Below are 26,969 nucleotides of genomic sequence, written 5' to 3'. Positions count from 1 at the left end.
CATGGTTTCCGGCGAAACTGGTACGGCTGATTCGTATAACGTTGGACGGATCGAAATCAAGTGTAAAGGCTGCCTTACACCTCGGGAAAATTTTCCGCCGGATTTTGATCCCCGTGCATTTTACATGGGGCCGGGATTTTGATTTTCCATGCCCAAATCCCGAAAACATCGCATATGCAAAAATACATGGGGAAAAAATCAGCGATCCAAATTCCATACCTTTAAGGCTGCCTTACACCTCGGGAAAATTTTCCGCCGGATTTTGATCCCCGTGCATTTTACATGGGGCCGGGATTTTGATTTTCCATGCCCAAATCCCGAAAACATCGCATATGCAAATACCTTTAAAGGTAGCCTCACACCTCGGGAATTTGGTCCGCGGATTTTTTCCCCATGTATTTTTGCATATGCGATGTTTTCGGGATTTGGGCACGGAAAATTAAAATCCCGGCCCCATTTAAAATGCACGGGGACCAAAATCCGGCGGAAAATTTTCCCGAGGTGTAAAGGCTGCCTTACACCTCGGGAAAATTTTCCGCCGGATTTTGATCCCCGTGCATTTTAAATGGGGCCGGGATTTTGATTTTCCGTGCCCAAATCCCGAAAACATCGCATATGCAAAAATGCATGGGGAAAAAATCCGCGGACCAAATTCCCGAGGTGTGAGGCTACCTTAAGGTAGCCTTAAGGTAGCGGAGAAATATCGACGTCATTTGTTACCTTAGACGGATTAAAGCAGGGTGATGCACTCTCGAATCTACTGTTCAATATAGCGCTTGAGGGAGCGATTAGGAGAGCTAGTGTGCAAAGAAGCGGTGTCATTTATCACAAGATCGCATATGCTCCTGGGTTTTGCGGACGATATCGATATTATCGGAATTGATCCCCGTGCCGTGGAAGAGGCTTTTGTGCCTTTTAAGAGAGAGACAGCGAGGATTGGACTCACGATCAATACCAGCAAAACGAAGTACATGGTCGCGCGCAATCAACGTGGGTTTATTAGTAATGGTGCTGGATGGTGAAAAATTTGAAGTGGTAGAAGAATTTGTGTATCTTGGAACATTAGTGACATGCGATAATGATGTTACCCGCGAGGTGAAAAGGCGTATTGCAGCTGCAAATAGGGCTTATTACGGACTTCGTAACCAGCTTAAGTCCCGTAGTCTGCAAACGAAAACAAAACTCGCGCTGTATACCTACTACTCTGATTCTTCCGGTGGCTTTATACGGCCATGAAACATAAATGTTAAAGGAGGCTGATCGGAGAGCTTTCGGAGTGTTTGAGCATAAGGTGCTGCGGACAATACTCGGTAAACAGGATAACGGTATCTGGCGGCGTCGCATGAATCACGAGTTGTACCAGGTGTATAAAGGGCTAGATATTATTAAGCTTATACAACGCGGCAGACTACGGTGGGCTAGTCACGTTGTTCGTATGCCGGAAGAACGTCAAGCAAAGATAATATTTAGTAGAGAACCCAGAAGAGGCCGCAGGCTTCGTAGAAGGCCGCGTACTTACTTATGGATCCTGTACACCTCCGGTGGTGCAAAGGGCCGACTTGAAAGATCTCCATCCTGAGCGTTGCCCGGCTATCGCTTTAACCTGTTGCCAGGTTAGATTTCGGTCGACTTCTTTTATTTCTTTATTGAGGCTTCGCCGCCATGAGCCTCTGGGTCTGCCTCTGCTGCGATGTCCCGCTGGGTTCCAGTCTAATGCTTGTTTACAGATTTCGTTTCCGCCCCTACGTAGAGTGTGGCCGACCCAGCCCCACTTCCGATCCCGAATTTCTGTTGCTATCGGCCTCTGGTGACAACGACGATGGAGCTCGTTGTTTGAGATCCAGTTGTGAGGCCACCAGGCCCGAATTATATACCGCAGGCATCTGTTAATGAACACCTGCAGCCGTTGAGTGTTCTCCACTGATATACACCATGTTTCGCTAGCGTATAACAGCACAGATTTCACGTTAGAGTTGAAAATTCGTATTTTGGTGCGTTCACTTATCTGTCTGTTTTTCCAGATATTTCTTAAACTTGCAAAGGCAGCCCTTGCTTTCTTGATCCGTGCGCCTATGTCGATCTTGGTACCGCCGTCTGACGCCATTTGGCTACCAAGATATTGGAAGCTTTCAACATTCTCCACTGGTTGCCCGGCTACTGTGAAACTGGAAGGAGTCACCGTGTTTACATCCAACGATTTGGTTTTGTTGACGTTGATGACTAAACCTGCCGAGGAGGAGCGATCGGCAAGGTCGTTGAGCTTACTCTGCATGTCAGAGCGCCGTTGCGCGAGGAGTGCAACATCATCCGCCAATTCGAAGTCATTTAGGTGCTCCATGGTTATAGGCTGCCATAACAGCCCGCGGTTTGGTTCACGGTCAATCGCATCTACCAGAATCTCGTCGATTACGATGAGGAACAGTAACGGTGATAGAATACATCCTTGCCTCACACCAGCTACGACCCGGATAGGGTCGGACAAGACCCCATTGTGCAGCACTCTACACGAGAAGGCCTCGTACTGTGCCTCGATGAGGCCGATAATTTTCTACGGAACTCCCTTGCGTCTCAGGGCGCCCCACATATTCTCGTGATTGAGACGGTCGAAAGCTTTTAGTAGTTAATGAATACCAAGTAAAGGGACTCTTGGAATTCGTTGACCTGCTCCAGAATGATGCGGAACGTGACAATATGGTCCACACAGGATCTTCCGGCACGGAATCCGGCTTGCTGCCGCCGGAGAGTCGCATCGATCTTCTCCTGAATCCGGGCTAGGATAATTTTGCACAGAACTTTGAGAACGATACACAGCAACATAATGCCTCGCCAGTTATCGCATACAGTCAGGTCACCCTTTTTGGGCACCTTCACTAAGATACCTTGCATCCAGTCGACCGGGAAAGTTGCGGTTTTCCAGATATTACGAAATAAACGATGCAGTAGTTGAGCGGATGTCATGGGGTCAGCTTTGAGCATCTCGGCTGATATGCGGTCGACCCCTGGGGCTTTATTCGATTTCATGCTTTGGATGGCTGTTTGAATTTCTAGCAGTGATGGAGCTTCGGTATTGACGCGTATTATACGTCGGATCCTAGGCAGATCATGCCGAGGTGGTGATGACCTGGCTGGCACTTGAAAAGGCCGCGTACACGATGTCTTTTGCAGTTGAAGATGACCTGAGGGCGCTCAATGTTCAGGGGCCAGGATCGAGTCCAAGTGGAAAAGGATACTCCATTCGGCGTAGGTTCATCGAAGAGCTGTAGCCCATCAAGTATCAAGTAGGTATTTTGACTTGAACATCACAAATGATGTCCAGTGACGCCCAATCCCATTTTCCGCGTTAACATTGAATTTTGACGTACGGTTGCTTTTTAGTTGGGCCATGACCCAGCCAGAGGCCCAATTGAAAAGTGACTCAAGTATTAAAATCCCAACCAGCGATTCCCGACTGTTTACAGTTCGGAAAACGTGTCCCGGGATTTGGTCTCCCATGTAATTTAAATGGGAGCGGGATTTGCGTTTCCCGCGACAGGAGCAGAAGTCTACATGAAAAAATATTTTCCTGAAGTGTAAACTCAATCGCGGGAAAAGTGTACGGTTAAAAATCCCATGTGTAGAGATGCAAATCCCGCGGGGAAACAATTCCGTTTGAATTGATTCCGCACGGGAAATGTGTAATCTATGACGGAAATTTATTATGGGAAAAATTTAGTGAAGTGGATAGTGAAAATTGAGAAATGTGAGAAGTGTGAAGAGAAAACTAACGAATGATAAGCGAGAAATGAAAAAATGAGTAAGTAAGCAATGAGCAATGAGTAATGAGAATAAGAAGTAAGAAGTGTAAAATTAGAAGTGAGAGTTGAGTAGTGAGAAATGAGTAGTGTAATAGGTAGTGAGAATGAGGCGCGAGAAGTGAAGAGTATGAAGTGATTTATGAAGAGTGAGAAAAGAAAAGTGAAAAGTGACTAATGGAAGTGAGAAGTGAAGAATGATAAGTGAAAAAATGAGTTGTGAGAAATGAAATGAATAGTGAGAAGTGGGAATTGAGAAGAGTAAAGTGAGAAATGAGTACTAAGAAGTGAGAAGTGCAAAGTAAGCTGAGAAAATTGAGAAATAGTGCATAGTGAGACCCGCTCTAACTCATTATCACTCACTCGCTCTAACTCATTCTCACTCACTCGTTCTAACTCATTATCACTCACTAGCTCTAACTCATTCTCACTCACTCGCTCTAACTCATTCTCACTCACTCGCTCTAACTCATTCTCACTCACTCGCACTAACTCATTCTCACTCACTCCCTTAACTCATTCTCCCCACTCACTCTAATACGCTCCAACTCATTCTCACTAACTCGCTCTAACTCATTCTCACTCACTCGCTCTAACTTATTCTCACTTACTCACTCTAACTCATTCTCACCACTCGCTCTAACTCATTCTCACTCACTCCCTTAACTCATTCTCACCACTCGCTCTAACTTATTCTCACTCACTCACTCTAACTCATTCTCACCACTCGCTCTAACTGATTCTCACGCACTCGCTCTAACTCATTCTCACTCACTCGCTCTAACTCATTCTCACTCACCTTCTCTCACTCATTCACTCTCTCATTCACTCACTCAATCTCACTCATTATACACACATTCTCACTCACAAGCTCAATCTCGCTCACTCCTCACATTCACTAACTCTGGCTCACTCTGGCTAACTCTTATTCACTCTCACTCAATCACTCACTAACTCTTTCTCACTCACTCACTCTCTCTCATTCACGTACTTTCACACACTCATTCTCACTCACTCACTCAACCTCACACACTCATTCTCATTTACTCACGAATTCTCACTTACTCATGAATTCTCACTCATTCGCTTTAACTCAATCACTCGTTCACTCACTCACTCACTTTGACTTACTCACCCACCCTCACTTACTCATTTTCACTCACTCGCTCACTCATTTCCTCTTTCTTTCCCACTCAATCGCTCTCTCTCACTCATTCTCTCCCTTTCTCTCGCTATATCTCCCTCTTCTCGTTATCTTTCCAACTCTTGTATAAAGAAATCCAAAAGATATTTTAGTTACTAGATAAAGATTGTCGCTTCTGTTCCCTTTGTTCTGCTGTCCGAAACATGTGTGGTACATACCTGTCAAATCGTATGGATTTTCCTTCTTTGACATTTAGCTCCCCTATCCTCGCCAGCAAAAGATGTTCCGGACAGCGACGACAGCGACAATCTTTATCTAGTAACTAAAATATCTTTTAGAAATCCGAACCAAACCGAATAACGGTGTAACGAACGGTGTAAACCGAAGTGTAAACTCAAGCACGGGCGAGGATACGCAGATTCTCAAATCCCGAAGCAAAATCCTGAAGTGTAAACCCAATCACGGAAAATGTTTTGACAGTGGAGACTTATCGGCGGAAAATTTTCCCTGACAAAACCCGGAGCAAAATCCCGTATCAAATCCTGCGGACACGTTTTCCGAACTGTAAACCAGTCTCTAAGGCGGATACTGTAATGTGAGTGTAAAGCCCCAAACGCAATACAACGGAACGGCGACGGAAACGGAAAATTTGACAGTTAATCCATATATTTTCTGTCAAATTTGCCGTTTCCGTCGCCGTTCTGTTGTATTGCGTTTGGGGCTTAAATTTTCGGAAGATTTCTTCGGGAACCTGCTTCAGACCATTAAAAATGGTTGAACGAGTATAATTTTGCCTCATATATTTACAATAAAGTACAAGTACAATGTACAAGAAGTATTGAGTTCTCCAAGCGCAGTTTTTTGCACACTAACGTCACTGTATAGAATATATAAAGTCAAAGTGGGTGGTAATCTTGTTGCGGCAAAAATATCACGAATACTTTTGGAGGAAGACAGCACACATTGACAGGAATACAGCGAAGTCACGCACACCTCCATTCATTTGGAGAAGTCAATTAATATCGAAGATATGAATCGATTGATCGATATATTTGGCGGTAAAGTCGATTTGAGTGAAGCGTCACCCAATCGTCACCAGTCTATTTGGTGAAAATCATGACCACCCTGTTATTTGTGCGACTCAGCGCTTGTTTACATTTACAACACACAACTACAACTACTCCTTGCCTGTTCTGTCACTTTTCATTCGCATTTTACCAAGCAAAGCAGCATGTTTTGGTCAACAGTGCTTCGATAGCGGAGGAAATTTTTTGGAATATTTCTTTAATATATTTAGTTTCATCTTGTGCTTAGGAACTCAATTGGATGTAAAATGAAAAACCTACCCAAACTTACCAATCTGCAGCCTCAATTCAGCAGAATTCCTGCCAAACAAAATGAGGTAAGTGAGGAATATTTCGATTTTGTAAATTAACCTCTACAAGTCACGTTTTTGTGTTGCACTAATTTCTAGATTCTGGCCAATCTCGGAACACCCCACGTTGATTCCTTTAATTATATGCTAGAGGAAGGTATTGGCGATGTGATAAGAAATCTAGATCCGGTAGAGTTTGAACTCCCGAACAAAAGTCGTATCAGTTTGCGCATCAGCAGTTGTTCGATAGCAAACCCAACGGTTCCACTGAATCAAATAAATGTGAGGGAGAAAAGGATCTTCCCTTCCGAGTGTCGACAGAAGAACGAAACGTACGCCGGAATGTGTACCATAGTAATCGACTGGGACGTGGATGGGCAGCCGAAACCTCCCATAACGAAAGACATTGGACACTTACCAGTTATGCTGAGGTCTAAGGCGTGTAATTTGGGAGGATTGTCCCCTCAAGAACTGGTTGAACGAGGCGAACATGAGGACGAATGGGGTGGTCACTTTATAGTAAGAGGACTGGAAAAATTAATTAGAATGCTAATCATGACACGGAGGAATTTTCCAATTGCCTTGAACAGAAACTCTTGGAAGGAACGTGGAAAAGAGTTTAGCAGCACCGGTGTATTAATTCGATGTGTAAGAACGGATCAAACATCTACGAATAATGTACTTCATTATCTGGTTAATGGATCGGCCAAATTGATGTTTTCCATCAAAAGATCGCTTTCGTTTGTTCCCCTCGTGATGCTGTTGAAAGCATTTTCGAATTATACCGATAACGAGATCTTCAAACGTTTGGCTGCAGGCTTCGAGAATAATCAATATTATAAGCAGTGAGTAATTAGTAAAACATTGAACGATAAAATGCGGTACACTAATCTGTTGGTAGTACCATACTTGTTGGATAAACTTATTTCTGCTCCAAGTTCATTGAAAAAAGTTTTTCCAGTCAAGAGGTTTATTGCAGATGCAGAATAGCGTCTTATCGTTCATTATCATTTGATTGCGGAAATACATGATACATTTTTACATTTTTAGTTGTATACAAAATATGCTCCGGGAACTGCATGAAGAGGGAATCCACAATCAAATCGAGTGCAAAAATTATATAGGAAATGTTTTCCGCCAACGACTGTACAGTTTACCGTCCTGGTACACAAACGAGGAAGCAGCCGATTATTTACTCAAAACCTGTGTGCTCATCCACCTGGATAACGACTTGGATAAGTTCAATCTACTTGTTTTCATGATGCAAAAACTGTTTACCGCTGCACAGGGCGCTTGCAAGCCGGAAGGAGCTGACAGTGTAATGATGCAAGAACTGCTCCTTGGAGGCCATCTCTACCAAAAATTGTTACGAGAACATTTGCATACGTTTTTAAACAGTGTAAAGTTCAATGTTTTGAAACTGTGCAATGATGCCGATGCTCACATCTCTCAAAACGAAATGCTTATGGCATGCAAAAATGCTGCAAACTTCGATCGTTCCTTTATCAATTTTCTTTCAACGGGGAATATGCCAAAGGCCAGTGAAATGGGTTTGATGCAGGATTCTGGATTGGTTATTGTGGCCGAGAATATCAATCGTATGCGTTATATGTCCCACTTTCGCGCTGTTCATCGTGGCTCATTTTTCGTTACGATGCGAACCACAGAAGCTAGACAGTTACTGCCCGATGCCTGGGGTTTCATTTGCCCTGTTCACACGCCAGATGGAACTCCTTGTGGTCTACTGAATCACATGACTTCCGATTGTGTTGTGTCTAAAAGTGCAGAGCCCAAAAAGATAGCAAACATTGAAAGATGCTTAATCCGATTCGGAATGACGCCCATCAACAGCATTAATTTTGACAGCCTTAACTTTGAGGACCGTTATTCGGTTATGCTGGAGGGAAGACTTATCGGACATATTCCTAAAAATATTGCGTCAAAAGTGGTCCAGAAATTACGTCTGCTGAAAATCGAGGGTCAAGAAATTCCGGAGGCAACCGAAATAGCCATGGTTCCATCGAAAGAAGGCGGTCAATATCCTGGACTGTACATCTTTGTTGGAGTAGCAAGAATGATGCGCCCTGTTCTAAATTTGTATGCCAATAAAATCGAGCTCATTGGAACGTTCGAGCAAGTCTATATGGACATTTGCATTACTCAGGAGGAAGCCTATCCAAATGTGACGACCCACATGGAACTATCAAAAACGTCATTCCTTAGCAACCTTGCGAAACTTATCCCCATGCCAGATTGCAATCAGTCACCACGAAATATGTACCAGTGTCAGATGGGTAAACAGACTATGGGGACGCCTTGCCACAATTGGCAGCTGCAATGTGTCGCCAAGTTCTATCGTCTGCAAACCCCGGCAACGCCTCTGTTCAGACCAGTTCATCACGATAACATTGATCTGGACAACTATGCCATGGGCACCAACGCAGTCGTTGCGGTTGTTTCTTATACAGGTTGGTCATGTGGATAATCCATTAGAAAAATAGTAAACTTTATTCCAATTTTTTTACCAACTTCACAGGTTACGATATGGAGGATGCTATGATCATCAACAAATCGGCATTCGAGCGTGGTTTTGCACATGGCAACATCTACAAAAATGAATTCATCGAACTCAAAGGGGATAGTTTCTTCGCACGTGATCCACGTGATGACAACCTGAAACCTTTCTTGGATAACGATGGCCTTCCCTTCAAAAGTTCTAAACTCACGTTGAAGTCTCCCCTTTACTGCTATTTCGATACAAACGACCACAGCTACCATGTGGTAAAATTCCACGGCCACGAAGATGCATTCGTCGACAACGTGAAGCTTTGTGGGTCCACATCATCTACCGCGCCTAAACGGGCAGTAATCACCTTCCGGATAGTAAGGAATCCCAACGTTGGTGACAAATTTGCTTCTCGAGCCGGCCAGAAAGGTATTTGCTCCCAAAAGTGGCCGGCCGTTGATCTACCCTTCACCGAGTCGGGTATGATTCCGGATATCATTTTCAACCCGCACGGTTTTCCGTCGCGAATGACAATTGCCATGATGATCGAGACAATGGCAGGGAAAACTGGTGCTTGCCACGGTCTGGTGCACGATGCTACACCCTTCAGATTTACCGAGAACAACACAGCCATCGACTATTTCGGACGGCTGTTGGAAGCTAGCGGGTACAATTACTTCGGTACTGAGCGGATGTACAGCGGCGTTGATGGTCGAGAAATGAAAGCTGATATATTTTTTGGGATAGTCCATTACCAACGGTTGCGTCACATGGTTTCGGATAAGTGGCAAGTCCGATCCACGGGGCCCTTGGATCAGCTAACCCATCAACCAAACAAGGGGCGATCCCGCGGAGGAGGAGTGCGATTTGGGGAGATGGAACGCGATGCTTTAATAGCGCACGGGGCATCATTCTTGCTTCAGGACCGATTGTTCCACGGATCGGATAAGATTACTACTCTGGTTTGCAGAAGCTGCGGGACACTGCTTGGGCCAATCAGTAGCATTACGAAAAAGGTAGCTTCAAACACCACGGAGACACAACGCACGCCTGCGACGTGCAGGCTCTGTCGTAGCGATAGAGAGATTGGGTACGTCGAAATACCGTACATTTTTAAGTTTTTGGTGTCACAACTGACGGCAATGAACATCAATGTTAAGCTGGACCTGGAAATGCCATTACTGTGAAAGGTAATTATAGATTATTTTTATTTTCCTTAGGATTGTTTCAATAAATGTTGATGAATTTATATTAATTCAAACGACAGCATTCGACTTTCTTCCTTCATTCGAGAAATTTCCCATCATATAACAGTGATTTCAGTCAATATCAGTCCCATGTGTTGATCTTAATATGTGAATTTAAAAAAAATAAGATTAAAAAAATCAATATCAGTCCCATACTGATTTATCCCACACTGTGATGTCATATCGTTTACAGACAACCGCGGCAATTACTTTACAGGCCGTGCTAAACCCTCTGCGACCTATTCATGGTGGCAAAGCAGGTTTGAGGAGAAAAATCTGTCTCGTTACCAACGAAAGGGAGTTCGCAGTGAGCCAGGCTAGAAAGGTTGCTTAAGAGACAGAGCGTTAGATCCGTCTCTTTACAAAAGAAAACCATATCGAGAAGTTGCGTTGATAATTGGCCGTCACAGATGCAAATCCCGGACTGAGTAAGGTCGTGCAGGTTGCCGATTCGAAATCTTAAGTAAACCAGCACCTCCGAAACGAAAGGCGGCGTAGAACACATGGAGAAGGTCATGCAAATTACCGACCCTGTGGAAAAGCACGAAACAGTGCCTCCGAAGTGAAGCGTAGTTGAAATTTGCTGCAAGGAATGTTGGACGACGCCTCGGATGAAGATGTGCAAGAAGCAGGCGCGGGTTAGTTGTAGTTGCTCTTAGGTAAAGATTAAGGAAATGTTTGTTATAGATGATTGTGTATACCCGTTGTGTTTGAATAAAAGAGAGCTGCAGCTGCTGGCAGAGTATCAATGTAGATAGGTGAGTTCTAGTTTTTGTTGTTCTTTGTGAGGGGGTTCCCTTCTTCGACCAACAAGGAAGGCCTGCCCTGGATGGAGGTCGTAATACAGCATCCGTTCGCTAACTGAGCTAAAACACCTGGGCGCCCAGTTAACGAACGCCGCTTTTAACTGGGCTGACGAGGAATTCACGATGCATTGTTGTGAACGTGTTTTACATGAAGCTTAAAGAATATGCCATTCAAAGTCCCCTCGTCAACGAGTCTTTGTTGTTGTTTTTTGACGGATAACTGCTTTTTAACTGGGCTTTGGCCCAGTTAGCGAACGCCCAGTTAAAAAACAGTCCAGTTAAAACGCGCCCAGTTAGCGAACTGTTGCTGTACCAAGAAGTGTGGCATGGCAGCGGAATTCAGTCCGAAGTACGTAGAAAGGCTAGATGACTCTCGTACAGGATACAGGTTGTACAGCAGGATGGTGCGGAAGAGTTAAGTTAAGAAGCCGCTTCTCACCTTATCTTTTTTTGTTTGAAGTAAACTAATGTCGTTTTCGGTTTTAGACCTGGGTCAGGTCCGACCCCGACTCTGAATAACCGAACGAAAAACGAATCGGGATCGAGTCAGTATGATGGTGTTAGTGAGATCTCAAGCCATATCATCTGTTTTGTTTTCAGTTCGCACTGCCAGCTGATAGGCAGAAATATAAATATTTTATCAGATTTCATACAGATTTCATTTTTTGAATTTTGTTATTAGTGTTATTTTGTTTCTTATTATATAAATTGAATGGGGAAGTCAGATTTTTCTTCTGTTTATTGTTTATTTTAAAAATGACAGTTAATCCATCAATAAATTTATGTGATTAAAAACTTGTGATGAATGGCGACGGCAATGTGGATTGCCGTGAAGGAATTTTGGCGCTCTGGAACATTTCCGGTAATTATGCCAATCCGTGTTTCCCGATAGTTATACTGGTTCTAAGTAGCGTTCTGGATAACAGTGATTGTGTTACATTTGAATTATCAATTATGCCATTCAAATGTAATAGAACAAGAAAATATGGAAACACTTTGTAAAAATCCAATAGAAAATTTATTGAGATTTGGGGCCTTTTAGTTTAAAATAAAGAATTAAATCGCACAAGAGTTGACTAACATTTTGTATTTTTCTCCCAAGAGGGATCCTTTGGGATAAACCGCGATTTCGCCAAAACTGCAAAACCAAATATACAAGAAAGGCGAATAATTTTTCTCTACATAATTTTCCACTACATAACAGGAGATTCAACATAATAAATATCAACGGGGTAAAATATGTCTTTGTCGGTTTTAACGAATTACAACTAAAAATCCTTCTTCGACTTTAAAATTATGCTCAATTCGTATGAAACTGTTCCTAAATTTACATTTGAATTTATTTTCTGGCCAAGTATCATCTGGAGTGTTACTAGGTAGCAAATATACCCTCTGCAAGGTAAATGATTAATAAAACTTTTGTAAATAATCAGAAAAACGTATCATTTGTTGATGGCAATATAGTTATCACTGCCTTATAAAGGGTTAATACATTATGTTTATATTCTTCAAATCCGTAACCTTAAACAAATTATTCATAGACCTGCAATAACGAATAAAATAATGGTATGAACATTTTGGTATAAATAATAATCCGATACTCCGGTACGCTATTTTCCCATTGAGAAAGCTATTATACCTAAAGCATATAATCGAAAACACAACGTAATAGTGAATAAGTAGCAGCTACAGCTACTTCTCGTCATTGCATTTATCAATCACATTTTCATCAAAATTTTTAACCACCATTTTGTTTATAACGGAGCTACCGTCTGAAGTAATCAGCAAAAAATATGTCGGTATCTGAATCCATTTCACCATCAGAGAAACTTGACAACACACAATTAAAATAATCCATTTTTACGTGCAAGACAGCAACACAATTGATAAATTCAACAAATGAAACAAAAACGATTAAAATACCCATACCCAAATACCCATCCGCACCCTTCCGTGTCTTTCATGTTTTCATGTTCCTTTAGCGTAAACATAAACACCTGTTTGACAGTTTGTGTTGGAATGTATTGGTGAACCTAGGTTCGATCTCGATAAATCGGCAGAGCGAACCTCGTTCGTTTTGGGTCGGATCTGGTGCGGATCGCGATCCAACCTGAACGAATAACCGAACGTTTTGACAGCTGTTAGAGCCGTTTTTCTGCTCTCAAGCGAGTAGAGGGATAGTTTGAAATCACTCCCATGAGCAAAATTATTTTGCAGTTACTTAGCTGTCAAACATTTCCCGCTCTTCGAATTTCTCTTTCCATGCTTCATGAGGGCGCTCAAATGCGTGAGACTCTACGTGACTTTATGATGGTTTACATACATTATTGCTCTAGTCAGCTGTTTAATCTCGTGAAAATTTGTAACGAGTGCTTTTTAATTGCATTCCTACTAATTTTCCACTCGAAATATAATGTGAAAATATTTGTTGCAAAGAATACAAAATTCAAACTAATATTATTTTTATATTTTTCCAAAATAATAACAATACTTCTCAATATAAGATCTGAAACGTACATAACCACAATCTTCAATGTTTGGCTCCGGCACAATAGAAACTTTTGGCTTCAGTTTGACAACCAAATTGATTCTATCCGCACCACCCAGGTTCGACCCAGCAATAACCGAAAACGACATAAGTGTTACGACCCCTCGGTCGGCGCATCTCACTACTATGTATAAATACAAATGTGTGGTGGTCAGCTGTGGTAACGGCAAACGTCATCACAACGAACCTTGGACAAAAGCTGAAAGCAAGAAGAGAAGACTTGTATGGAATGTGTTTTGGCTTCATGCGACTAATTTACAATTTATAAACAACTACTAGAAGTTTAGTGCGTTAACTTATTAGAATTCTAGTGCGAGAAGTTTACCCAATTCGCCTTATAGTATCGGATATGCTGTGTAATCCCAAATTAAATAATAAATTCGCTAATCGTGTATAACCTATTTCCTATAGCTAAACTGAATATATCATTCAGCCATAATAGACACTGTACTAGAATTGATAGTGTAGCTAGATTTCATAAGGGGGAATATATTCTATTGTTACAAGTCAAATTAATAAGATTTAGTTCAGCAGATCACACACTCAAATCCTAAGTCGTAAACAATAAGATCTATTTAGAACTAAACAAACTTAATCTAAGGTAATTCAACAACCATTTGGAACTGAGAAAACTTTATGATAACCAGTGTTCAATTGCGCAGAACCTTGAATTGTTCCTTCAGTAAGGTGAACGTCCCAACTAACAATTTTGGTGCTAAAAGCTTCAACTTCTAGCCTTTGGCTGTATAATATTTGAATAAAAGCAGCCAATGCTGAATAAAAGAAAGGCCTCCGCAAATAATCCCTTAAACTTCAACTCGACTATTACCCAAATATCTATCAGCTAGTCAGTTTGTACCGAATATATTTCATCTTTTATCGTTTATGCAGCTTTCATATATTCATAAAACAGCTCTGTCTGAATTAGCAACAAAGCTCATCGGTTAAGAGCTCATGTATGTAATTGAGTTGCTTGTTAGCAACTTCCCATATTACGGTGAGTAGCATTCACAATGAAAACGTTTTCGCAAAAACGTTAGAAGGGCCTACACGTGGAGGCGGTTCGAGCTGCTGCAGGAGATCGGTAGCGAAACGTCGTCGACGTCCGACATTGTGGATGAAGAAGAATTGTATAATGAGAAGCTTAATTCATGGTTGCAGTGTGACATGCCAAACCTCAATATTACTCGGAATTTGGCTCCTGCTTCTCAATTACAACACTTCAATCCTGTAAGATCAGCGTCCGCAGTTGTACCCCAAACCGGGGACATACCTATACCATTGACGAATACATAGACCGAAATGTCCGGTACAAAGCCATCAGAAAATCGGGCACCATGTCTTCTTCTTCATTTTGAAGAAAATACCCCTCGTGGGTGACGAATTACATAAATATTTTACGAGCGCTGACTTACCCCTCTCGACGTTTTGACAGTTTGTCTGATTTGTTTTTCTCCCTCACCTTGCGTCGTCGTTTCAGTTTTGAATCACATATTTCACATATTTGTGCCATAAAATCATTTAGTATCCTTATTCGTATTACATCACAAAGATCCGAGATATCCGGGACGAACAGAACGACATAAACTAGACAATAGTTCGCATCATAATGCTGGCAGTGTGGCCGCTCGCCTTGTTTGAAACTAGAACCATTAGAAGGTGTTCGGAATTAGCAGTTTGTACTGAAAAATACCCCGACGAAGTTGGACGAGATTCGCCGTTAATCTCGTCGTTTGATTTGGGTATCGTGCAGTCCTTAGGATGACATCAGCTCGAGCCAAAATCACTCTGGAAACACGGGAAACACAAATCCACTAGTATCAAAGAGGAAATACCGTATTCAACCCGATTCCCAGTAAAGCGGCTGGTAGCTCATTTACCATCGACCCATCTCCGCAGCCATCAAACCACATATTTTCCTGTATGGAAAAAGTGTTTCCCTTATGTACTGGTTTGTAAACTTTTCGACACAAAAATAATGTTCACCTCGGAATCAAAAAAGTATTTACCTGTGCATTTGTATACAAATAGAATACCTATAGGATTTGTTGGCACTAGCCGAAGCACTATTACGTCGATTACCTACCTGACAGCGTTTAGCATTGATCAAGGTGAGAACATTTTTATTATAATCGTAAAATACTGTGTAAATTAAAACACCCATTTCAGCACAGCTTTATTAATAAGGTTTGATTAATAGACTCAATGTTAAGATGGATGAAACCACGACACCAAGGAAGAAAACTTCACCACGATTTCTACTTCGAATTACAGCCTACTTTAATCAAAAGCTTTACTTCAAACGACGTCAGGATTAAGATTTCAGTGAAGTCGGAAACCATGGACAAGCTATATTTACATAGTTTTAAATATGCCGATCACATTTTCATTCACGACTGGCAAAAAAGACCCCCTCTGTTAACACCTGAAGGGAATCAAGTCGGTGGAGCCGCACAAGTTAGTTGACGGAGTTTACGGAATATTGCACCACCAGAAATAACAGTTCAAGGGAGTCTTCGTACTACCATCATTACAGCCGGCACAGGTAAAGTATTAATATGAAAGTATCTCATGTACATAATAATTCATCTTGTAATAATGATTCGTTACAGCTCCCCGGATGTCGCACAACTTAGTTCATCTATTGCATTTGCACCAGTCCCAGTTGCATTAATTCTGGGTATACCAATAGCTAATCAATTATTCGAATCAACCGGAAATCGATGTCCTACGCCTCGGGACCTCAACGAATGCTGTCAAACTTGGACCGAGATACTCGATGAAGCAAAAGCGCTCCCAATACACGCATAGACTACCAAAAATGAACTGAGATCCGGTGAAGCTTCCAATGAGGAAAATAGCGGATCATTGGAACCACTGCTATGCTGGATGTCAAAAAGTTTAGTTGCCGCCAGAGCAGATACAGTAACATTTACAGCAACAACATAGCGGCCAAAGCAATGAGCTGAAATACTAGGACCGAGGGAAAAGTATCCGGGTTTGAACCTGCCTACAGCAGTTGAGCATTTTGCAGTTGTAGACGGTAAGTGATAGGAATGTTCATCAATCGTTGTGCATTGTCAGATAGATGTTATATATGTACTACGATTTGACAGGACAAGTGAATTAATGAACTATAGGCTAATTTACAAATTACATAACACTTTAGAGAGTGGGTGACTCTTTGTTTGAGCAATACGGCCAATATACGTTTTCAAACTTTTCCTTAACAAAAGAGTTACGAGGGGTGGGTGCACCCATGGGTATACCCATGGGTATTGAAATGGTCAATTTTGGCGTAAGGGGCCGTACACTAATTACGTAAGCAATTTTTCAGGGTTTTTCAACCCCCCCTCCCCCCATGTAAGATTTTTCCCATACAAATGATTTTTTATTTATATGGAGCGTAAGAAAATGCAGACCCCCCTACCCCCATAAGTGCTTACGTAATTAGTGTACGACCCCTAATGTAATTTGTGAAAGAAGCCATTCAGTTGAATTCAATTGATTTACCAAAATGTGTAGTAGGTATTTACATATACAACTTTTTTTTTTCGTTCGAGTAGTTGAACGAAGTTTTTTTATACGTCCAATTCAAGCAACGAATAACATGACATTCAATGTGTAGTGCGAACGTAGGTATGATGAACACTAGAGAAATCTCGCTTAACTTTTCAAAAGGACCTAAGTAACATTTTTTTCATGAATTAATTTGAATAGCGCAATCAACAGAACAACATGAAAGCTATTGATTGCAGTATTCAAATTAATTCATGAAAAAAATGTTACTTAGGTCCTTTTGAAAAGTTAAGCGAGAAATATATATATTCGCGACTACTATACTATTATATTCAGCGACTATACTGCGTTGAGACCACAGATCCTCATGTTCAATGGTTTTGTAAAGACTGTCATTTCCGCTGAATGTTATATTCTTATGCAAGCGTAATATTGTTAATGAAAGTCTTCGTTTCTATATTCTAATTTGGAATCTATTTTTTCTAAATCATTTAGTCGTCAAACTGCATTCATACAAAACACCTAAATCATTTCCAGGGTTTCCAGGAGCTATTTAGCGAACCATAAAAATCAATTCAGGACCAATTTGCGATTTGGGCGTAACTTATTTTGTAAACAAACCTTGTTTTTTTTGGATTTGGATTTTTCTCCAAAACTAATTCCCTTACCTGCTAGAGGAAACCCTATTCTATAGGATACATACCGTGGTTTTCTCAGGCAATGCTTGCTGTAGCTGGAATTCACCTTCCAATGTTTATTTTCAAAATAAGCTACGCCCAATCAAAAATCAGTCCCGAATTGTAATTACGTAACTGTTATTCCGCTATGTTGGAAGTGCAATGAAACACAATGAGATTCTGTGTCAATGCACAGTTTTAATAAAACTAAAATTTATCAAGTAATTAAATTTAGCTGGACGAACAAAGATATCCATGTATAATTCAAACATTATACTTATGTAAACAGTTTATTTGAGTTCCTGAATATGATAATGATATAACATGCTTGCTATAAGCAAAGATAGCCCATTCTTCAATATTACATACATGCCACTGGTGAACCATTTTTATTGATACCAGCGCATCCTGGTGCTGAAAAGTCGGAACATTTTAGTGAAAATAATCAAGTTGACCACGAATTTTAATTTTTACTGAAATGTCACTGTTCCCTCGTAAACCTAATTGAACTGTTGTGATGGAAGACTTTGAAATCGACAACCATCAAGAACGGGCTTGTTCAGTGGGAAGAGCACCTCCTTTTTTTTTAACTAATTTTATTTGCTATTTATTTGTGTTTTCTTAACACTATCATCCTTAGGGCCGATGCCCACGTAGCGGTTTTTCAAGCTGTATACGTATGCATTACTCTATTTGATGCTGGGTACCTTGCGTGGACGCGACGTTAACGCAGCTTGAAAAACCGCTACGTGGACATCGGCCCTTATTTGCTATGTTACGTTTTCAGTTATTATTAATACATTTCAATTGCCTCTGGCAGTTAGAATGTTTCCTCTGGTTGAATTGAACCATGTAGGAATTACAATGTTTTCTACTTAAACTAAACTTAACCTAATTTATACTAAGGGTACAAGGAGCTAATCGTTGCAATAGAAGATTGCAACGATTTTTGTCTAAAATTGGAAATTATTTTATTGGGCATTTGTTGCAATGTCTCAATATTAGAAATTCTATGAAGTTCATTGGTACTATACCACGGAGGCAACTTCAGAATCATTTTCAAAATTTTATTTGCCTGAAGTGCCTTCTTTCTGGTATTGCAGCAACTAGTCCATATTGGCACAGCATACAACATGGCTGGTCTAAAAATTTGTTTGTAAATCAAAAGTTTGTTCTTAAGACAAAGTTTGGATTTTCTGTCCACTTAATATATTTGTTACATTTAGCTTGAAGGCCTTCGATGTGATTTTTAAAAGTCAGTTTTTGGTCCAGCAGAAGTCCTAAGTATTTGGTTTCGTTAGACCAATTAATTGGAACCCCATTCATAGTGACAATATGTCTGCTAGAAGGTTTCAAATAAGAAGCTCTCGGCTTATGTGGGAAAATTATAAGCTGAGTTTTGGAAGCATTCGGATTTTCCATTTGGATCAGTAGCTGAAGATTGTCGTCAATAATAATGGAGTTGAATTTAACTTCACATTTTGGAATTGCAATGCCTCTGGCTTCGACAATTAAATTTGTCAAAGATACGAGCGCATTATCAATATCACTTTTGGTATCCAAAGGAATATCAACGTCAAATTTCCTATCGATATATGTTTTATATAAATCCCAATCAGCAGAGATGATTGGATTATAAATGGCTTCTTGTGAGATTTCAAATGTCACAGGAAAGTGATCAGAGTCAAAGTCAGCATGAGTTACCAATTGGCCACACAGCTGACTTGAAGCAGTTAAAACCAAATCAATTGTCGAAGGATTTCGAGTGGAATAAAACAAGTTGGACCATTGGGATATTCAATAGTATAATATCCCGCAGAACAATCTTCAAATAAAATTTTGCCGTTGGAATTGCTTTGAGCATTATTCCATGAACGGTGTTTGGCATTGAAGTCACCATCTTCTTCTTCTTATTGGCATTACATCCCCACACTGGAGCCGCCTCGCAGCTTAGTGTTCATTAAGCACTTCCACAGTTATTAACTGCGAGGTTTCTAAGCCAAGTTACCATTTTTGCATTCGTATATCATGAGGCAAACACGATGATACTTTTATGCCCAGGGAAGTCGAGACAATTTCCAATCCGAAATTACCTAGACCGGCGCTGGAATCGAACCCAGCCACCCTCAGCATGGCTTGCTTTGTAGCCGTGCGTCTTACCGCACGGTTAAGGAGATTGAAGTCACCAATTACGAAGAATTTAGATTTGTTGCGAGTCAGAATTTGAAGATCAGCTTTCAACAAATTCTCTTGCTGCCCATTGCATTGAAAAGGCAAGTAGGCTGCAATGAAGGAAAATTGTCCAAAATTTGTTCCAACAGAAACTCCCAAGGTTTCAAAAACTTTGGATTCGAACGAAGAAAATAATTTATGTTTGATACGTCTATTAATGACAATGGCGACCCCACCACAGGCGCTGTAAAGACGATCATATCTATCCAGCTTTCCACGCTAGCCATAATGGCGGCTGCTATAAACAAATCTGACAGTAACTGTTTCCGACGCTGATCTGTAATCGACGCTATAGTCGTATCTTAGCGACCATTTTCACATTGTTTATATACTTTTGTTATCCGAAAACCTACAGCAGAAAACGAAAGTCTCGAAGAAAATATGAGAAAACAATTTGTTACAAGCTTCTGATAATTAGATTCAAGTCCCTAATTGATACGCTTTTTCTTTTTAGGTTGGAGTTATTGTCCTACCAATTTCAGCACGCTGCCTGTTGACATTGAATTTGGATATTCAACAATTATTCCAAACACAGATTTGCAAGCAGTGCAGCATTTTAGCATTCTGATCCGAGCAGTTTTTAGATGTTTCGACTTTAATCAGATGAACAGCTACACTTAGTACTTGGACGTATTTTAGCCATTCACCTAGCTCCACTGGATTACCAAGTAATAAATGAAAATTAATCTTGAAGAAATCCGATGTACAGCTAAATGCTGATGTGCGCAAAATTTGATGTGTTATGATTCTAGTGGCAATATTTTGTGTTCTGTTGCATATTAGAATACAGTTTAGACTCAATAAACGTCAACCACGCCACGCAGCATATTGTTTGGTTCAAATGATAACTTTCTACTCTCGTCTCTACGGAAGATCCATAAAGTACGTCACGCAAAAATTGGCGATTTTCGACCCCTCCCCTTCGTCGCACTTTTGTATTAAAGCTCTAAAATATTTGTATGAGTCGTCACGCTGCTCGAACCCCCCCTTCCCCTAGGAGCGTGACGTACTTTTGTGGATGGCCTTACCCAGTACTGCAATTTCCACATAGTTCACTTGAAACTAATCTACTTAAAATTCCATTCCTAGACTTGTATATTGGATACTTGAATTATTTAAAATATAAAAATATTGAACAATTTTAAAACAGTATTCATTTGTCACTGAATACTTCATTTAGACCGACAAAAGCTGATGAGGTAAATAAAACCTTACGTTCTTCTTCTTCTTATTGGCATTACATCCCCACACTGGGACATAGCTGCGCCTCGCAGCTTAGTGTTCATTAAGCACTTCCACAGTTATTAGCTGCGAGGTTTCTAAGCCAGGTAACCATTTTGCATTTGTATATCATGAGGCTAACACAATGATACTTTTATTGCCCAGGGAAGTCGAGACAATTTCCAATCCGAAAATTGCCTAGACCGGCACCGGGAATCGAACCCAGTCACCCTGAGCATGGTCTTGCTTTGTAGCCGCGCGTCTTACCGTACGGCTAAGGAGGGCCCTTACGTGTATTTTGAATTTAAGCCTTTTGAAAAAAAAAAACGATTTCTGAAAATATTTATTGACGTAGACAAAACAACATATTTTTTGAATTGTTTGTTTTCCGCATTGATGAGGCCGACGTTTGCCTTCCAGATTCTCTTTCAAATTCAAACGGATGTTTGTGACAGACATCATCGTCCGGATCTATCGCTAAACTGCTATGAACTAATGTGCTTCGTCCACTGAAGCATTGGTATACGGTCACCTTCTCGCACGTTCTATAGGAATTCGGATTTCAGGACCCCGTGAATGACAGTTACTGCCAGTAACTTACTGGTCTGCATGTGTAACCAATAAATAATTCGATGAAATCAGAACGCATATCTAAGTGCTTCGGCTCATCTAATTCAGATCAGAATCCCTCAGAACTACTACTACTTAAATCCTAAAATGGGCTGACATTAATTGCATCTACTTTCATTCAGTGAAACTCCACTTAACAGGAGTTATAAAGCTCACACGCAAATTGTTGTATGGGAAAATGGCTTCAACCTAAAACGAAAATGCGTATTATTTTTATGGCACTATAACAAGTTTGAAATTATCAGAAGCTTATTACAAAACAAAATCGATTTCCTCCGAGTCTTGTTTTTTCTGATAACAATCAATAAACAATGTGAAAATGGTTGCTGAGATACAACTAGCGTCGATTACAGTTCAGCGTCGGCTGTGCGTCGGAAGCAGTTACTGTCAGATTTATTTATAGCAGCCGCCATTATGGCTAGCGTGGAAAGCTGGATAGATAAAATAATTTGGATCTCTTTTAATGGAGAGTCCTGGTTTTAAATAGGTTTCAGTTATAATGGCAATATGCACATTATGAACTGTTAGGAAGTTGAATAATTTATCTTCCTTGCCCTTTAGAGAACGGGCATTCCAATTTAGAACTTTCACACAATTATTTGGATCCATTAAAACGGAGTCCGATAACAATTTTTTTGTGTGCACTTTATACCAACCTGAACAGCTTCAGGTATGGTATTCGCTTTGAACATTGCATCAATCATTTGATGCAATTGTTCAATTAAAAAATCGAAATCCGAAGCAGACATGCTACCTGAATTGGCAACATGACCGTTATTTTCCGTTGGGACATGGGTATAAACCTCATTTTGAGAAGAGAAATTTTGTCTACCAGCAGCGATATTTGCATACGTAGGTACATTCGAAAAATGGAATTTTACTCGTGCTCGCTACCCGGTGAGGAGCGGCAAGATTTGTTCGTGGATTGTGGTGGTGCGAATTGCTCGACCGGTAACTGGTTTCGAATTTTGAGCGTTTGAAAAATTTCTAGCCGTCGAATCTGGGATCCGATTAGAATTTCCCGTCATCAATTTCGCACGGAATTCAAAACTTTTCTGCGTGAATGGCATTCCCAGAAATTGATTTATGATTGCCCCCACAATTTGCGCACTTAAATTTATTGAATCTTTCTCTCACAGGACATGCGTCCTTGGCGTGAGAGGTTCCAACGCAAATCATGCATTTAGCATCCATGTGACAATGTTTGGTTCCATGACCCACTTTTACTTTTGGCACTTACGGCACTGGGTGGGGTTTTGAAATTTCCCCAGGCCTGCAGAAATGTTCTTATGTAACACGGACATGGGACATAATACAGGCCTTTTTCCAAACTTTTTCATATTATTTAGTTCACTTTTGTTAAAGTGAACTAAATAAAATTCTTGAGAAATGCCCTCTGGGAAGTACCAGACTGAGATTTCTTTTTCATCTCTTAATTACTTGGACTGGTGAAAATCCAGAAGTAATTGAGAAATTTCAATTTTAATATCATCCAGTGATTTATCAGCACTGGGAGACCTTTCAAGACGACTTCTTGAACAATCGCGCTCAGTTTTGTCGTCGTATGTGAAGAATTTATGGCGCTTCTCAGTTAAATACTGAAGAAGACGTTTGCGATCGTCAGAAGATCCCGGCAAAACGCGGCAGTCACCCTTCCTAGCAATCTGAAATGAAACCTTGATACCCTGAAGGTTACTCAAGATTTCATTCCGAAAGCCAGAAAACTCGGCAACAGATACACTCAACACTCTTTTAACGTCACTTATTGGGGTACGTGAACCGAATGTGACGTAAAAAGATTTTTTGCTGAAATTTCTAGTACTTCACTTAATTTATTGGTAGTGAGGATACTTTCAAATACATTCACTTGCGTCTTATATGAGGTACTGTAAGATCTCTGCGAATCCAGCAGATGTCATAAGATCTCCAAATTGTCTTTGGAGTTTGAATCAAATGGTCTACCGAATCAACCAAAGCCTTCTTGATGTGCCAAGTCGTGGTATCAACTCAGTTATGTCCTCCGAGGATTTGTCTTTCACTTGCGTCTCAAAAACAAGACATATGAGGTGTTGTAAGATCTCCAAATTGTCCTGAAGTTTGAATCAAAATGGTCCACCGAATCAACCAAGGCTTCCAGTATGATGTTCTCTAGTCTCGGTGTAAAAGCCTAATTTTGTCCTCCGATTATTTGTCTTTCACTTCCGTCTTAAATTCTTGCATGTATGAAGTTATAAGATATCCAAATTGCCCTGGAGTTCGAATCAAATGGTCTACCAAATCAACCAAGGCTTTCATGATTTCTTAACTCGCGGTATCAACTCAATTATATTCCCCGAGTGTTTGTCTTTCACTCGTCTCAATTCAAGGCATATGAGGTGTTGTAAGATCTCAAGAGTTTTCCTGAATTTGGATAGTTTGCGAATTGCGCCTCAAATTCTGACATGTAACATGTTGTAAGATCTCCCAATTGTTCTAAAGATTGAACCAAATGGTCTACCGAAGCAATCAAGGCTTCCATTATGTCCCCCGAGCATTACGAAGTCTAGACTTCAGATATTTCTTCGATGATCTGGAGTCGAATAATTGTTAAATGCGTATCTAATATGGATCTATGGATCAAAATGGATGAACCATTAAAAATAATAATCCTAAAGACCAGCACTCCATGACTTTCTTAAATTACCTGAATGGAACAATAAGTTGAAGAGGTATCCAATTTAGTCCTATGGATCAAAACGGGTATGAGCAAGTTTTTTTTAAAGAGATAACAGCCTTTTGGTTACGTGTAGACCGTAAAGCTTATATTTCAAGGGGATGGATGATATTCATGGATGTTCTGCAAATGGAACAATAGTTGAAGCCGTATTCGCTTTGGTTCTATGGATCAAAAAGGGCATGGCCCGTATATGAATTGCCGAATTTAGGTCACAATCAAATTGTTAGAACCATCCCTACAAACATTTTGTAGTTTTATGCTGATTTTACCAAATTCATGTAGAGCAAATCATGGTTTTTCATGACCATTATAGAACTAAAAATGTTCCTTGGGATGATTGGTTCTGACTTATTGCTGCGCAGGTTGTTACTGGGGTTGCTGTTGGGGACATCATAAAGGCCTTGGTTGATTCATTGCAAACCATTTGATTCAAGCTCCAGGACAATTTGGAGATCTTACAACAACTCATATGTCTGGATTTGAGACGCAAGTGAACGAAAATTACTCGGAGGACATAATTGGGTTGATACCACAGCTATGGACATCATGGAAGTTTCTTGGTTGATTCTGGCAGACCATTTATTCAAACTCCAAACTTAACTGAAGGTGTAATTAAATGGACAGTACTTAATTCGTCTTAGGCGGTTTAATACATTCCACTAAAAAGAGCTTAATATATTTTTCTAGAAGAGATGGCTAAGAGGTTGGTGAAAAAACTAGAGAAAATTGCTTGAAAACCACTGAGATATTATAGTCATTTAAAAATTTATTTACAACGATTTTCTGAACGAATGAATCCTAGTGTTAAAAACTTTCTTCCACAAAGAGAGAAACCACTGCACAGCACGAAAGTCATCAGTTTGGTACTGCGGCGAACTCTGTTCGATCGGAGCGTCTTGAGGAGTTCAAAGTACGTTCGATTTAATGCCACGATGCCTCTAAGAATTTACTCTGCTGGTATCGTTTATCGAAGGTCACCAGTGAGTCCAAGCACACGAATTCCCTTCAACCACCTCGATTTCCTGTCACCACCGATATAAACTCGTGGTGGGTGGCTCACATTGTCCTCTCTTGAGCCTCTTCCCTATCATATACTTCGTCTTCTTTGACGTATTGATCACTAGTCCACCTGCTTTGCTTCCTTTCAGCGTCTGATGAAGTGATCATCAAGGTTTCGAATAGAGCCGTACCAAACTGCAAAGAAAGACTGACTTGAAAGATCTCCATCCTGAGCGATGTCCAGCTTTCGCTTTAACTATACTTATTAATATATAACATTATATGGGTCTATTATAAGCATTAACTTTTAATTCGTGGTAAGAAAAAGGCAAAACGTTTCGCTACTTTGAAGAATGCCAACTTTGAAAATAATGTCTCAAAGTTGAAACCCCAGTTCTAGAAACCCTTTTGGAAATTAACTAAAATTCTTGAAATAAAAACCTCAAAAAGTCAATGGCAAAAGGTTCAAAAAACTTGCTCAGCAGTTTGACAGTGTCCATAATTTTTGTCTAGGTCCCACTAGTCCTATTGAGGATCAGGTCACAAGGAGGTTCGAAAACGTCCTCAATTTAGAGAATGTTTTGATCCTTCTTGGGGAACTTAGCTTGGATGAAGTGGAAGATCTATAACTAGAAAATTTAAAAATATGAAAGCCCCGGGTGACGATGGTATTTTTTACATTAAAATATACAATACAATACAAATACAGATTCATTTTTTCAGTGGGAGAAATTATCTTGGGTTTGAATTTTTTTCTCAAAGGTAACATGGGACAATTATGCGTAGAACGGCAGTATACCTATAAGTTCACATTTAAGCACTTCAAATCTGTAACTAGTGGATTTAAATTTGTTGTAGCAAACCAACAACAATATGCATAGTTTAGTTTAGTATGTAACTATTAGAATTATAGTGAGAAGTTACCCAATTCTTATAGTATCGGATATGCTGTTAATCCCAAATTAAATAATAAATTCGCTAATCGTATAACCCAAATCGTAAATCTATTTCAAGCTAAACTGAATTTATTCATCTAGCCATAAGACACTGTACTAGAATGATAGTGTAGCTAGATTTCATAGGGAATATATTCTATTGTTACAAGTCAAATTAATAAGATTTAGTTCAGCAGATCACACACTCAAATCCAGTCAAACAATAAGATCTATTTAGAAACTAAACAAACTTAATCTAAGGTAATTCAACAAACATTTGAAACTGAAAACTTATGATAAATCAGTGTTCAATTGCAGAACCTGAATTGTTCCTCCAGTAAGGTCCCAACTAACAATTTTGGTGCTAAAGCTTCAACTTCTAGCTTATAAATTTGAATAAAAGCAGCCAATGCTGAATAAAAGAAACCTTCCGCAAATAACCCTTAAACTTCAACTCGACTATTACCCAATATTCTATCAGCTAGTCAGTTTGTACCGAATATATTTCATCTTTATCGTTTATGCAGCTTAGTATTCATAAACAGATCTGTCTGAATTAGCAAAAAAGCTCATCGGTTAAGAGCTCGATGTAATTGAGTTGCTTGTTAGCAACTTCCCATTAT

General features: G+C 40.2%; 1 protein-coding gene and 1 long non-coding RNA gene across 2 annotated transcripts; both read left to right on the top strand.

The window, feature by feature from the left end:
* Positions 1-6,126: 6,126 nt before the first annotated feature.
* LOC134213883 (DNA-directed RNA polymerase I subunit RPA2) lies at positions 6,127-10,082 on the top strand. The gene is made up of 4 exons (XM_062693329.1): positions 6,127-6,337; positions 6,410-7,155; positions 7,361-8,778; positions 8,847-10,082. The coding sequence occupies exons 1-4, from the start codon at positions 6,269-6,271 to the stop codon at positions 10,001-10,003; spliced, it is 3,390 nt and encodes a 1,129-aa protein (XP_062549313.1). The 5' UTR covers positions 6,127-6,268; the 3' UTR covers positions 10,004-10,082.
* Positions 10,083-15,367: 5,285 nt separating this feature from the next.
* LOC134218344 (uncharacterized) lies at positions 15,368-20,409 on the top strand. The gene is made up of 4 exons (XR_009981310.1): positions 15,368-15,528; positions 15,631-15,962; positions 16,030-16,460; positions 20,300-20,409. It is a non-coding gene; the product is annotated as an uncharacterized LOC134218344 (long non-coding RNA).
* Positions 20,410-26,969: the final 6,560 nt, after the last annotated feature.

This window comes from Armigeres subalbatus, chromosome 2 (genome assembly GCF_024139115.2).
Source record: "Armigeres subalbatus isolate Guangzhou_Male chromosome 2, GZ_Asu_2, whole genome shotgun sequence".
Lineage (NCBI taxonomy): Eukaryota > Metazoa > Arthropoda > Insecta > Diptera > Culicidae > Armigeres > Armigeres subalbatus.
Note: the sequence above shows the minus strand (reverse complement) of the source record. Positions and strands in the feature narration are given on the sequence as shown.